Source organism: Lycorma delicatula, chromosome 4 (assembly GCF_047948215.1).
Source record: "Lycorma delicatula isolate Av1 chromosome 4, ASM4794821v1, whole genome shotgun sequence".
Classification (NCBI taxonomy): Eukaryota; Metazoa; Arthropoda; class Insecta; order Hemiptera; family Fulgoridae; genus Lycorma; species Lycorma delicatula.
Window position 1 is genome coordinate 48,821,246 of NC_134458.1, and position 16,267 is coordinate 48,837,512.

Here is a 16,267-nt window from a genome sequence, read left to right on the forward strand (position 1 = left end):
TCTGTAGTTATAGTATTCTGTAGTTACATGCATTCCGTAGAAAGTTTAATTGTGATCTCATGAGTGACAATAATGTTCGTAGATGGCAAAATCAGTTTTGAAACGACCAGATGTCTGTGTAAAAGGAAGAGTACAGGATGACCAAGTGCATCTAAAGAAAATATTGTATGTGTCAGAGAGTTTTTTCTGCATACTCCTAAAAGATTTATTAGGAAGGTCAGCTGCAAATTAGCAATGCTAGTGATGAGTGAAATATTTTAAGGAAAAAATTACATATAGATCCACACCACTTACAGCTGTTCCAGGCTTTAAAGCCTACCAACCTTGCAATCAAAATGTTGCAGCATGAAAATGATGACTCTTAATTGTACTATGTCTAATGAAGTCAATATTTCATCTTAATGGAAAATTTAACACACATAATGACTTTATGTGCGGATCAAAAAATCCCCACAATCTCTTACAATGCAAAAGGTAGTCCACAAAAATTAAATGTTTCTGTGCAATAACAACAAATTTACTTAATTTTTGAAAAGATTGACTTTCTTTTTCAGAAAAAGAATGGCTGTTCAAAGCAAGTGTGACAGGAGTTGCTTATTCAGATATGCTGCATACCCTAGGTCTTTCCTTGGTTGAATGACTTTTTTCCAACCGCTGGATTGATCGGCATGAACCCAATGACAAAGGTTGATTGCAGTGGTCTGCACGGTGACACGATCTGACCCTAATTGATTTTCACCTTTGGCGTTTTATAAAGGATCTTGTGTATGTGCCTCTACTACCTACTGATCTACCCAATTTGAGGCACAGGACCAAAACAGCTGTTGCTTTCATTACTCCAGATATGCTGGTTAAAGTATGGCATGAACTCTCCTATCGGTTGAATGTGCTGTGTGACAAATGGTGCTCACATTGAACAATAGAAAGAAAAACTAAGAGTTACTTTTTCATTTTATTTCTTATTCATTTCTTTAAATCAAAGTTAAGAGATATTAAATAGCTTTTAAACCCCCATATTTTTTTTCATACAGGTGTTAAGCATCTGGGGCTCTTTTAGTTATTCCATTCTGGTATTTGAGTAGTTTGATGGGGATAGATCTGCTTAGAAACATGTCTGGGGATTTTATATCCTACTTAGTAGCTGAATTAAAGTCACACCTAGAGCTGAGGTGCTTATCAGGTAGAAAGTCATGCCCGTCTAATTCATCTTTATACAATACTGTCTAAATTTCTAAAGTAAACTTCTGTTTATATTAAAATAAGACCTATGGAAATTTTATCTTAGAACTATGATGAAAATAATCTTACATTACAATGCAAAAGCCATAAAGAAAAAAAAAGCAATAATCTGGTTTAAAATTTATACACAAAATTCTTACCCTCAGACCCAAGAAAAAAATTAAAAGTAATTTACTAGTAAAACACTAAAATACCTTGGCAAGAATAAAAAAAAAAAATGTAATAGTAAGTTAAAAGGAAATATAATAAGAATTTCTACTATAGTTTGATATCTTTTAAGCAATTAATTAATCAATAATGTTTAAAAGCTAAATTAATGGGCATCACAGTTTCAAAAATGAGCATCATGTATCTCACCTTGAAAAACTAATAATACTTAAAAACTGCATTAATAATGGGCATCACAATTTCAACAATGAGCATCACAGTTTTCATTGTCATCATCAGTCTTCCACTAAGGAAGTGGTCACATTATTAAAAAATTGATCACGTGCCTCAACCATAATAATAAGTTACCTACAAGCTAGAAGAAAAACAAGATAGCTACAACAAATATAAAAAAATAACTGAAGCCAAGTTGCAGTGCAGAAAGGAAAACTTAACCTCTTTACTTTTTAATTTATACAAGAATTGATAAAGGAAAACAAAAGAAACATTTTAGACTTGAGTTGTTTATTACTTGGTCTCAAACAAGGAATGATTAATAACTAATGAATGGAAAGGATTTATTGCTATGGGAAAAATTAAATTTGAAACTAAAAAACAAAGTTAACTAAGCATAAAGGTGGATGCTAAGGAGTTAAAAAGAGGTTGATAAGGAGATAAAGAAACAAAATGTACAGAAGTTGCTCAACTTCTATATTTATAAAAAAATATTACAAAGGACTGGCTAAATATAAATGACACCAAGAAAAGACAGGCACAATCTAGCAAAGCTATCTAGCTGAAAAGTACTTGCTGATATCAAAACCACATTCAGAAATAAGACAATTATTTTTTTTAAATATTTGTATACTATATAGCGCTTAATCAAAACAAAACATATATTAGCAGGAAAATCAGAAAAACAAAAACTAAGCTTTTAAAATTTGGTTAAGAATGATGAAATTATAAGAAAATACAGTAACACAGAAGCTATGTTTTTTAACTGAACAGCAAAATTAAAAAAAAAAACATGGATGAAGTAAAAAAAATATTAAAAAAAAACTTCTACAAAATAGAAATTTCACTAACATTATACTAATTCTACTTGACCATGAAGTTGGAAAGAAACTGTTTAAAAAATTCATATTTAATCCTTTGTGGTAGTGAAGCATATGCAATAGGAGTGCCAGAAACTTCCAAAAATTGGAGGTATTACAAGTGCTGCTAAAGGATTCATGAAAATGGTGTTGGTTAACTACTTACTGGTCTTTGATGGAATATCTCATCACATGCTATTCCTATCTATAAAAATTGCCCTTGATGAAGTATCTTGTCACTCACTATGTCAACAAAAAGTGCCCGTGACATAATATTTTGTCTGCACATTTTAAGTGATGTTACTTTGTTATCTGACAAAATATTTTGTTGCTATGTACTTGTATAGTTCTTTTGATAGCTACAGGTTCATACAGAAGTGCTGATTGCAATTACTTAGAAAATATCGATGTTTGATCCAAACCATGTGTTGCTAGGTTACATTGACAGTTTTTAGTATTGAACGTGCATATTATTTTGTTGTGTTTTTACTAATTTATTGCTTTGAATTGCTTAGTTTATAGATAGTTTTAGTTAATGTTGTACTATATATATATATATTTTCACTGGAATGGCTAGTAGATCCATTCGAGATGTAGCAATAATGATTCAAATAGTGATGTTGGATGATATTCTGATTAATGAAGTTATTTAAAAAGAAGTCCCCCTAATACACAGTAGGCCTAAAAAAGTTAGGAATACAAAAGAAAACAAAAAACCCGTAGACAGAATATTAGGTATTGATTGGTTAAGTTATGATCATGGTGAAAAATTTTGCCATCCAAAACAATTTTCTGGTATTCCAGGTACAAAGTGACGATTGATGATCCTAATGATGTTTTTTTTTTGTTTAAATTATATTTCACTACTGAAATCATATATTTAATTGTTAAAACAGACTAATATCTATGATGAAAAATTTTTTCAAAATAAGACAAAATATTTTTAGTTTCACCATATGAAACCAACTAATAGTAATGAGATGTCATTATTCTTAGCTATTTATATGACAACCGATGTAATTTGGAAGCCAAAAAATAAACAATATACAAACAAACAAATTTTTTCTACACTGCGATTTTCAAAAATTTTGTCTCATAAAAGAGTGAAACTTCTCTCTTCTTTCTTGCATTTTTCTGACAGTAACAATCCCCCTGTCATCTTGTAAAAAACTGCAAATAAACCTATTTTTGATTATCTTGTTGAAAGATTTGGTTTAGTTTATAAACCAGAAAAATAAATAGCAACTGATAAGAGCTTACTTCTATGGAAAGGGTGACTTAGTTACTCAATTTCTTTGAATTAAACAAGCACAGTTTGGTATAAAAACATATATCCTCTCTGAATCAAAATCTGGTTATATTTATAAAATTGTTTATGTGAGTGCTGAAACAGACATATTGAAAAACCCTAATTTTGGTCATAGCTCTAATGTAGTCATGACTCTTTTGGAGAAAGGTAACCTATTCGACAAGGGTTATTGTAGCAACACAAACAACTTTTACTGTCGTCCAGAAATTGCCCTTGCTCTTCATCAACGTAATACAGATTTAGCTGGTACTGTTCGAAGTAACTATCTTGGTCTTCCCCCTGGTCTGGCCGATCAAAACCTATATAAAGATCACTTTATGCAAAAAAGATGATAAAATGATGGTTTGAAAATGGCAAGACAAAAGGGAGGTGTTATGTTTATAAACGGTACATGAATTAAATAGCATTGAAGAACTGTATAAAGAAAAAAATGCGTTAGTTCCAATTTTAATCAATGACAACATTTATATGGGAGGGTTTGATCAGGTGGATCAAATGCCTGGTGCTTATCCACTTGAATACAAAAGACAAAAAGTCTGGTATAAGAAATAAGACATCTTTTAAACAGTCATTTTTAATGCCCATGTTATTCATTTTAAAAGTGGAAGTAAATTATCTTCACTTCAGTTTAGAGAGGCTCTGATTGAAAGTATAGTTGAAAGGTATCATGAACAAAGACCAAAAAAAAAGGCAGGCCTTCCTTAGAAAGTAATCCTCTCAGGCTTCAAAAACGGCATTACCCAGAGTACATTCCTAGAAAAAAAAACTGCTCCGACTCGAAGGTGTGGAGTTTGATCAGCAAACAAAATTAGGAAAGAGTCTCAGTACTAATGCACTGAATGTGATGTAGGACAGTGCATGTCACCTTGCTTTAAAAATTTTTATGCTAAAAAGAACTTTAGTGATTAAAAAAACTATTCAGTTAATTTTTATCTTTTATTATCTGCTTGTCTTTAGTAGTATTCTAAGTAGTCTTTAGTGTAAAAATTTATTTTCAATAAGTACTGTTATATATAATAAATATCCAAACCAAACATTATCAGTAAAAATGTTTACTTAATAATCCACAACATTTATTATCAAAGAACGGTTTAAATTATGTTAAAAGTGTTAATAACCATAGAAAAGTAACCATAAAAAAGGTTTTAATACAGAGCTATTACTATTAGACGTAATAAGAACGAAGTCAAGATTACCATCAAGCTCTGTGGTAAAAACTTCACATTATTATTTTATGACTATAAAAACGAGTAAGAAGCATATAAGGTCATATTTTAAGATAGTTGTAGGTACTGAATCATGAAAGTAAAAACAAAAAAAAAATCAAAATAACAATGTATTGATCAAAATTAAATGTGCATAATAGCTCAGTGTCAAATGAAAAAAAAAAACCAGTAAGGGGTTAACAAAAAGAAGAGGAAAACAAAGAAGTTAAAAAATAATCTGTTACATTAAAATCGATCAATATATAAATTTTTTTAAGATAGTTCTTGTGGATCACTAGCATCATACATGAAATTTTTTACACTTATTCAAATCTTTTTGTTTCTTCTGATTTTGATAGAATTGGTAAAATAATTTAAATAAATCTTGTAGGCTATTTTTTTAACTCCTTGGCTTACACATGCTGACCTACTGACATGGAGATTAATGTTCAATCTCTGTGGGCCAATTCCTTTGGCTTTCCATTTAACTCCTTGTTAACTTCTATTTTTCAGCAAATTTCATTGGCTTTTATAAAAAACAAAAGCTGGCTTGTAATTAAAAAAAACTGAAATAAAAAATATTAACACAACACTTGTTGATCTGAGAAATAAATAAATAAGACAATTTATTAAGACAACGCACAGCTGGTTTCTTGTTGTGAGCACATTTAAAGTTACAATTTGACTGCTTTGTTTATTGGGCAGAAGAACATGGGAAGAAAACTGCCATGCTGCTATCTCCATGTAAAGGAATACAAACGACAAAGTAATTAAGTCTTGTGTTGTGGAAAACATGTAAGTATTCAAAATCATTTATTACATAAATTTAAAAATCACTATTTCACTGTATATTTAACCTATCTCAATTAGCAAAATTACTATGTATATGAAAAAAATGAGGAAAGAATTGCAACTTATTTTCTAATAAAACAGTCAACAGAGAAGGTAAATGAACTTACCATCAGGAACAATTTTCAGCGTGATTGGATTTCCACTTCTGCAGCAATGATTAAGCCATGCAGTAGTATCTCTTCTAGTATAACCTGCTACTTTTTGGCCTTGTATTTCAAGTAAAACATCACCTTCATTGAGTACACCATACACATAATTAACTTTGTTCTGATTGACATCAGTCAAATAAGCAAATTCACCATCGTCTGATCCACCACCAATTGAAAAATTTAAAGTACCATCTGGAAGTGGAGACAATATAACTTCACTAACACTCTGCTGCCAGTGCTCTTCTGATTTTGAAGTGTTCACGTTTAGGTTTGGCCACTTCTGGCCACTTTTCAGCATTATGATCAAGACAGCATATTTTATAAACTTTCAAAATCTTCCTCATCACAGCAAAGCAATGCGAAGGATGAACCTTCTGCAGTATTTTATCTGAAAAAATTTTTATAATAAATTTAACTAATTTAACATTTACTTTAGTAAGCTAAGTTGCAAATACACTACAAAAAACATACTAACTGAAACAGTAGACTAATAAATAATAATGCAAACTATTTACGGTAAATCACTACAAAAAATGACATGAAATACAAGTGTACCATCTAGCAACAAACTACAGAACATCTTCTGTCTGCTTGTCATTGTCTCATTTATTACCTAAAAAATATAAACTTTTTATGGGTTACCCATCTTGTTCTAATTTTTCTTTTTTCTTTCAAATTATTAAGTTACTATTAGATTTATGTAAACATGAAATACAGTCATGAACATGGTTTTCAGATTGATGGTATCATGAGGCCAATGCAGTAACAAAGCTCTGTTAAAAATTATCACTAAGCCATTAATTTCAGTTTATACAGCGCAGAAGAGGTGACAACAAAACTTTTACATTAACATATAACTGAAACACCAAGAAAAATCCCACAAATCAAAAAAAAATGGATGGTACTGCAAAATTCTGTGGTATTGTAAAGAGCTATTAATTACATTTTTACTATTTTCATATAATGAAAAAAATGTACTTTACATTGATTAAAAAGTATTAAAATATTTATTGAAGACTATTGATTGCTAAAAACTAAATTAAATCCATTTCAGAATTTTTTCATATATTTTCTTAAAGGCTATATTAACTTATTAAGCAGTTGACTTTAAGAAAAAGAGAATGCAAAATTATAACTGTACAGATGATTTGAAGAAAATTAGCTGTACACAAAACTAATACCAATTCGTGAATTTTATTTTTATAATAATACTGCCGAAAAATAGAACGTTAATCTCAAAAATTAAAAGTGAACTGTTCCTTCTCTTATACACTTATTACAAATAGTCTTTAAACCGAATGCGTAGCATTAAAGTATTGTTTGTTATTGTAATCAACAAAACAGAAAATAACACAACGTACTTTTAGTTACATCAATATAATCTTACGAATCTTTAACGTTACATTTGGAACGGTCGTAAACATCGATGACGATTATTAACAACAGAGTATGACATAAGTATTGTAAAACTGGGCAATGAAAAAGAAAGCACAAAACTAGTAGTTTCTTAATTATTTTAATAAAAAGAACGTAAAAATATTATTTTACCAACACTTACCTTTAGTTACTTGACATTCGAAAGTAGGTCTAGCCCTAACCTATCAAAATTAAATTGTCACATCAATACTTCAAGTAAATTAAACACAACACACAAACAATATCAGCAGTCAACCCGAACACAACTAAAACAAGACAGTTTAACAGTACCACACAGTAATCAATGTCGAAACCGAAACAACAACAATCACACCTTACGGCTCTATTTACAGTTCGTAACGTCGAACTGAACCGGAAGTAAAATGGTGTAATAAAGCGAGCCAGGATCAATTAACAATTCGAAATGTTTTCGAACAGTTATGAAGCAAAGATAAAACACTTTTCAGCCGTATACTCTTAAGTCTTTAACCTAACACTAAAACCTAGTGGAGATCATGAACTACTCATCTGATGGCATCGGCAACGCACCGAAATAATTTATATAATTAGCATAACAGTTAGAAGTAAATATTTGAATGAGAAGTCACTCGGCACCGCAATTCAAATATTTCTTTCCTAGAATTACTACTAAATTCGTTTAGCTGTTTCGTTGTATAACAATAAAAACATGTATTTTAAACGTATCTTTCCATAAACACCACAGATAAATAATAAATTACTCAAAATAAACGGCAACCATCGTTAGGGTTGATATAACTGACTTAAGCTTGTAAAAGTAATTTTAACAATTACCGTGAATTTGGTGAACCATTAATCATAAATCATATCCAGATTATTAGTCACTAATGACGCAATTCCTAACATAATAGAAATTACTTATATTGAGCCAAACCTTCGAAATTATTCACTTACCCTTGTAGTGTAGCAAGAAGTTGTTCAGGTTGATTGATAATAAAAAAAATCAGTCTGTAGTTATTTATGTTTGTTTTTTGTTAATTGTTTTATAAAGAATTCTTTAAAATATCATAGTCTTACCTTCTAGAGAGAAAAAATTTGTTTAACTACCCTAGACAAAACATCATTATATCTTCCATGTTTTTCTTCATACTCTACAAAAAGAATTTCCCCCATAAAGACAATGTACTTTTCTAGTTTGAACACATGTTGTTTAGTTGGTTGTGAAGAGTAATGCTGGATAAAAATTATGTAATACCTAATATACATATTCTATCAATTATTCTTTCAGCAGCAGATGCTACCAGTTTATTGATGCTTATACTTCTGTATTGTTCACTTGCATACCAACTAACCGTTTTCTTTGGTTATATAAGTCAAGTCATTGCATTCTAGGACAACATGACTACTAATAACTTTGCAAAACAAACCACTGGAATTTTATCTAGACTTGGATATTGTGATCCCTGTCAAAAAGTTGTCATAGACTTAAATATAAAGTCTTTGTCTGACCCATACATTTATCATTCTGTCATGTTTGTGAGTAAAATTATATCTAGATTTTCTCCAAATAAAGAATTTCATAGCTATTTTACAAGGAGTGAAGATAATATTCATAGGTCATCAAGATGAACTGTGCTTAATAATTTCATGTTTCCTTTAACTTCTACAACAGTCTAGAACTTTTCACAAAATTGTAGCAAGACTTTTCCAGATTCAGAATGAAAACAAAATAATTTTTCATATTTAATCCTTTCTAATCTTTAGACAAATTTAAAAAATGCAATTAGCTTAAGAATTAATTCATTATTATTGTTTTAATAATGAATTGACAATTAACACTATAACTAATCAATTCTTGCTGCTATATTAATTTTAATTAATTACTAACTTTTATAATATTTACACATTTAATTATGACTAATACATAAAGCCCATAAATTATTTTATTCTACTGCATTGAAAGAAACTTATATCCATTTTTTTTTTTTGTCTTCAGTCATTTGACTGGTTTGATGCAGTTCTCCAAGATTCCCTAACTAGTGCTAGTCATTTATTTCAGTATACCTCCTACATCCTACATTCCTAACAATTTGTTTTACATATTGCAAACGTGGCCTGCCTACACAATTTTTTCCTTCTACCTGTTCTTCCAATATTAAAGCGACTACTCCAGGATGCCTTAGTATGTGGCTTATAAGTATGTCTCTTCTTTTAACTATATTTTTCTGAATGCTTCTTTCTTCATCTATTTGCCGCAATACCTCTTCATTTGTCACTTTATCCACCCATCTGATTTTTAACATTCTCCTATAGCACCACATTTCAAAAGCTTCTAATCTTTTCTTCTCAGATACTCCGATTGTCCAAACTTCACTTCCATATAAACCAACACTCCAAACATATACTTTCAAAAATTTTTTTATTATATTTTATATCCATTAACAAAAAATAATTTATATTATTGTATCCGGGGGATACTTGACTAACATTAACTGTTTTTTTTTTTTTATATTTCACTTATATACAATTAAAAATAATTTTAGCTACTACAAAATGGTGTCAGTAGTAGCACAGCAATCTATTAATTAATAATAATACATTACATTTATAGTAATTATTTATTTGTAATTTCTATATTTTCTGTTGGTTGTTTTCATACAGTAGTGGATCACTTTTATGTTGGGTTCATTCTTAGATTTACTGAAATAATCATGCAATTTATTTAATTGATCCAAAGTCTCAGACAAGCCCATGTAGAGTCTTATTAACAACATAATATTATATAATTTAAAAAGAGAAGGAAAAAATAATACAGCATTCCTATATACAAATAAACTTACAGCATCAGAGCTAAATAGATGTCATAATATATTCAGTAATATTAAATCTTATAAAGATTAAACAGCAGGGCTCTATTAAAAGACAATAGAAATCTTTTAAAGTTACTTTAAAATTTACAAGATTTGTCAGAAAAGAATCATTTATTGCATTTTAACCACTATTATTCCAAAACAAAAAACTCAACCCATCTTTGTTTTTCTCTTAATGTTTTATAAAAATATGAATTGTAATAACAAATGGTCCTATTAAATTTATTTGCCCATAGTTTAGTACAAAGTTCATAGAAGTTTAACAAAGTGATAAATTCTGTTGTTTAACTATTATTAAAAATATTGAATAAGAGCAACAAGCCATTTACTAATCAATGGGATCTTAAAGATTGAGCTCCATAATGCTTTCTTAAGGATCAATCAAGAAAGCCAAAGAGCAGAACATATTGAAACCTTTTTGTACAAAAGTACCTCAGGAATTTATTTTGGATTCTTTTAATACCATCAATTACACATTAATGAAAAGGTTGCCAGACTAACATTGCAAACTGTAATTTGCTTCTAACAGTTTCATAATATAATCTTAAGATACCAATATTACTAAATTACTTAGTTACAAAAAAAGAAACCACAGTACCTGTTAGCCTCTTTATGAAATAAGTTTACTGGCTTTTTAATTTTAAACATTAATCCATTATAACAAGATATATCATACTGTCAAATCAATTCCAGCATATGCTACAAATGCAAAAATTGCAATTTTTCAACCTAGCAAAGACTGAATTTAATTTTTAGAATATTAAATACTGACATATTTGATTGCACCAATAATTTATTTGATTCAGTCTTGTTTCACTTCAAGAGATCAGTCTTTATTACAGTGAAGAGACATATAGAGTTTTATATCTTCTGCATAAAACTTTAGCAGTGGCGACTCATGTATAGCCACTACGAAACTGCAGCACCCCTTATTTCCACTTGATATTATCGATAACATTTAATATAATGAGTCCTTTTTTCTTTAATTCTTTATTTATACTTGTACAATACATAATCCTTAAGCTTAATGTCAGTAGCCATTCCCCAGTTTATGAAAAAGATACAAAAATCTTTGTATGAAACTGTGCGCTTCACAGTTCCAGCAGCGTGGTGTTTGGCTGTTGTGCGCATTTGCACATAAAAAGCTGCACACGAGACTGTGAGGGAGAGAGAGCACTGTCGCTCCCGCAGTGCTGACCCTGGCATGCTGGTGGAAGGTAGTTTTTTTTACTCTGTGTGTGTTGTGCTTAAAAACCATGTACCATATTCTTAAATGTGATGACGTGTAGTTAGATTATTATTCTGCTTCCAGCTATTCTATTTGATTCATGTTTTTTGGTAGTTTTATTTTACAGAAAACTTTAACCATGGCCTTGAAAAGGCCCAGAAAATATTTTCTGAAGCAGCAACCCCACTATTTTTAGCTACGAGCCGCCACTGAACTTTAGTTTACTTAATAAATTCAAGAAGACCACAGATTAGTAAAAAGAACAGGAGGGATCCATGGTTTGAGCTAAAACGTGTCTCAACAATTGCTAAGATCATGAAAACTTATTTTTCATCATATGAAATGGTTCATGTGATGTTATATTAGTTAAATATACTTAAACATTGGTATTAATTCATCTGCAAACCCATATATAATCTTACATAACAGAACTTTGAAATTTAAAGAAACAAATACCTTTTTAAAATCTAAATATACAGTACAAACATGGCTCTGAAAATCAAGACTGGATGAAACTAACAAGTTAGAATTAGTGGAGTGAAGACAAATTAAAATAGTGAAAAACACGCTTAATGCTTTTGAATACTATATTATAAAACATATATTTAAATACTTAAGCAAAATAATTCAAAATAAAAATGGATCAAAAATTTGAAATGAGGTGACTGTTACCAGATATTTATATGGCCTAAGTTTGCAACTTTCCACCTCTTTGTCAAGTTACCAGAGAGATTAAAAATTAATTGTAAAGGTTCAACCAGGATAACTTTACATCAATTAGGTGTAAGCAAATACACATCTGGACCACCAGAAAGTGATTTTTATTTACTGTACTTGAATTAAAGCAATTTTTTTACTATAATCAAAGTAAATTTGAATCAACTTTCACATCAGAAATTGGATTTATTAGTAGCAAGATTTATTAATTAAGCTAATTTAATTTATTAATGTAGCCACATTTTATGCTCTGTAAATTTTAAATTTATAAATCCAACAATCATTCAAAAAAATATTTTCAACCAAATATTTTTTATACATTTCCAGTAAGGTTTAAAGATACATTTAAAAAAGGAAAAAACATATAGCTGAGATTTATTTCATATAGGTGAAAACTTATTTCTACAGAGTATAGTTTACAGTCAAATCTAAAATTAAATGTTAATAAATAAAATAGGGGGTTCCTTGAAATATTACCCCAAATGACAATTTTATTTGGGTTTTTAAGTTAGTAAACAGATTCAGAACCACTAACTTCGTAATTAAAAACTAACTGAAGGAGTGGAGTAAGATAAAAGAATTTAAGTTACTGTTATATGGATACTACATCTGAATTTTGTCTATAACTTACATCAACAGTATCAAACCAACAGTCATTCAAAAAATATTAATTTTCAACAATAAAATGGATGTAGACTATGAAGTTAGATATCATGAAAAAGTTATATTATTGTAATTATCATTTATTTGGTGGAGTAATGGTGGTCTATATAGTATATTGATCTATGTAAAATATTTAAGGTAAGTAGGCTAACCAACTAAAATGTTAACCGTCAGTGCTGAAATAGTTAATACATATTAATTTACATGTCAGGGTAATATTTCAGAAAAAATCCTAAAATTAAAAAAAATTTTTGAATGATTAAAAATTAGAAATAAAAGTATAATAATTAAGTAGACAATTGCAGTACTAAACTGTGTATCATGGACAAATTATTCTGACTGAAAGCCAGATTTAATCTAATAGAAAATGCCGGCCTCCGTGGCACGAGTGGTAGCATCTCGACCTTTCACTTGGAGGTCCTGGGTTCGAATCCCGGTCAGACATGGCATTTTTCACACATGCTACAAAACACTCATCTCATCCTCTGTGGAAAGAATTGCTTGACTGCAGACCCAGAGGTTAAACAAAAAAAAAAAGTCTAATAGAAAATGCTCCTAGTTAACTGGAAAAAAAAATTATTTAAATTATTTTCTCAAAAAGTAAACTAAAATGAATGCCCTGAAGTTGAAATACAATGAAGTTGTGAAGTTTAAGGTGCTCTGATATGAGAAACAAGAAACTAAAAAATCACAACCATTCTATTAAAAAACATTTCATGGCAATTTACTAGGGAATGTGAGTTGTAAAGTGTTTTCTTTTTATTGAACCACATATACTGCTGCACGTCAACATGTAAGCCTATTAAAATACAGGTGATGTTCAGCGCTAGAAGAGATACCTCTGTTCACCACAGAAACCAGTTTTATACACACACACACACACAAGGCAGCTTATAAAAGTTTCGAGTATGTATTTAGAAACATTCTTGGAACCTATTCTTAGAAACCTCTTTCATGAAGTTGGCAGCTTGAATCACTTTCCTTTCAAAATCAGTTTCAAACAAGAAACAAGTAAAAATCATTTGGTATCAATTCACAAGAGTATGGTGGTTTCTCCAAGGACATTAGTTGTATTGTTGATACATTTTTGAAGCATTATTGAGAAATCATGGCAACTTCACACTTTTATTCCAAATTATAATTGTATTTCTTTTTTTACTTTGAGTACACTTAATATTCTTCTTTTCTGTCATGTAGATGGGCATTCATTATGAACTTCAACACTAAAGTGACTCTCATGAAATACTTGTCTTAAATTTGTTTTCTTCCCATTATTTCTTCAAGCACCTTTTCAAACAAAGCTATTGTCTCTGATGATGGTTTTTGAAACAAAATTTGAAATCTCTATGTATAATATGTATATATAAATATACATATTTGTTTGTTTGCTTGTGTGTGCGTGCGTGAAGGTCAAACGGAACTGAAAAGAATTTCTAATTTTCAAACTGTTGTTATTTTGGTTTTACTGATTTTATAAGTGTCAGTTCTTAAACGTTTGTATCAGTCAGTGACTATTACAATAAATATTTTTATTAATGCCTTTATAATATAAACAAATATAATTCAAAATGAGAACTGAAGATTGAAGATAAAAGATGTCTGTTAATAATGACTTCTATTCAGTTGTTCTATTTGTCAGTTCCTTTATTACTGTTGATAATATATGCATTTTTTTAAAATTTAGATACACATATACACACAAAGTATCCCTGAAATATACAAAAAAATTTGGGAGCACATTTTTTAAATTAGATTACCCAAAAAATGTTCAAAAAGCACATGTCTAAAAATCCTTAATTCTCATCTATCTATTTTTTGCAAACAATAAAACAGCTATGAAAAACACAAAAAGAGAAAATGAAGCATCTCTGTATATATATTTAAGGAATTTTTTTACTTACTGTTAAGTAAGAAATCCATTATTACCAAACGTTTTCCAGATATTTCAGGTAGATATGTATATATATTTCATTATAGTATCAACTGCTAAATTTCAATAGATAAAATTAATTTTCAAAAGACAATTTGTGACTAGTTTTGGTGATCTGAGAAAACCAGTTTGTCAAATATGATTTCTATTGTGATAACCTTTATCTTCTTGACATATACTTCTATATTACAGGATGCTTATCTAGGGATCCCAGGTATAATAGAACTGTAGCAAAGGTATACAGTTAAGTCACAGGAGGAATAGTTAACTGAAGCAGGCAGCTGTATTGTACATTAAAAACAAGTTTAAAGCCAGTAACCATTTCAGCAAGCATAAAAACGTTTTATTATAACATTTACTTTGTCACATAACCATGGTAATAATTAAGTTATGTTCTGATTTCCACTCTTCTTACTTTATATGTAATACTGACAAAGAACCGGTTACCGGTGCTCTAAAACCTTAGAGATTAGGAATCAATTTTATGCCCTTTGAATGTAATAGAGGACTAAATTGGTTATGGCTTTTCATTAAAGAATAATGAGTATTTTAATAACTAAACTAGAAAAACTTGTTTTTGTGATATATCTTTTGTTTGTTTCGAATCCAGAACCTTCTGGATGAAAGAATGAGATGCTATTATGCCACTATAGAGGTTGACATTTATTATTAATAATTACAAATGTATTAATTATCATTTCATTTTTTTTTTCATTACCATCTCTACCAGCTCCTAATCATTTTTTTGATTTTATTCAAGAAAATATGAAACAAATTTTAGTTAAAATACATTAAATTATTTTAAAGTCCACTTTACTTAATTTATAATTAAATGTGTGAAAAATCCACTCTAGAGAAAAAAGCCTAAAACTGGAAGAGTTTATCCTCCACCATGTAAAGCTAGAATTTCTTCAAAAGTAGTACTTATCCCATCTAATTGGATATTATTTGAGGAGGTTTATTAGAACAATTTTTTATAATAATAATCATTTATAGCAAATAAAAGTGTTTTTTTTATAGCTAACAGAAAATAATAAATGAAAAATTCCATTACTGTTTTAGGCGTTTTTCCTTGAAATAACTGATAAACAAAATTTGAATTTTCAGATTATCTCAAAAGTAAATACCATTCTTACTACATCATAACTATCATTTGTATTTTCAAGATTGATATTAGTAGTAAAATACTTTCAGTACAACTTGATACTACTTCCTCGAAGCAAAATATCACATTCAGCATCAGATATAAAAAACCAACTGGATTGACATCTGCATAATATAAAGAATCATTAATATTATCATCAGTTACTGTATTACAACTTGTGCTTGCGATTTTCACTTGCATAAAAATGTAAAACAACACTATTTATGTCAATATAAGTGTACAAACACACCTAAGCACACACTTTAACAAATAATATAAACTACAACATCATTAAAAACAGTTATATTATACATTTTAGATAGAA

General features: G+C 29.3%; 1 protein-coding gene across 10 annotated transcripts in view; it reads right to left on the bottom strand.

The window, feature by feature from the left end:
- Nucleotides 1–16,062, bottom strand: part of Magi (membrane associated guanylate kinase, WW and PDZ domain containing protein magi) — a 90,253-nt gene extending 74,191 nt beyond the window's left edge. For 4 of the 10 annotated variants that reach the window (XM_075362893.1, XM_075362887.1, XM_075362883.1 and 1 more), the window contains exons 1-2: nucleotides 7,554–8,133; nucleotides 5,954–6,383 (exon numbers count right to left, since the gene is read on the bottom strand). In XM_075362893.1, coding sequence (XP_075219008.1) covers nucleotides 5,954–6,293 — 340 coding nt within the window. In that variant the 5' untranslated portion in view covers nucleotides 6,294–6,383; nucleotides 7,554–8,133. Of the gene's footprint in view, nucleotides 1–5,953; nucleotides 6,384–7,553; nucleotides 8,135–15,852 lie in introns of those variants that run through there. The other 6 variants (XM_075362891.1, XM_075362890.1, XM_075362889.1 and 3 more) reach the window with 4 other exon arrangements.
- Between the last annotated feature and the right edge of the window lie 205 nt (nucleotides 16,063–16,267).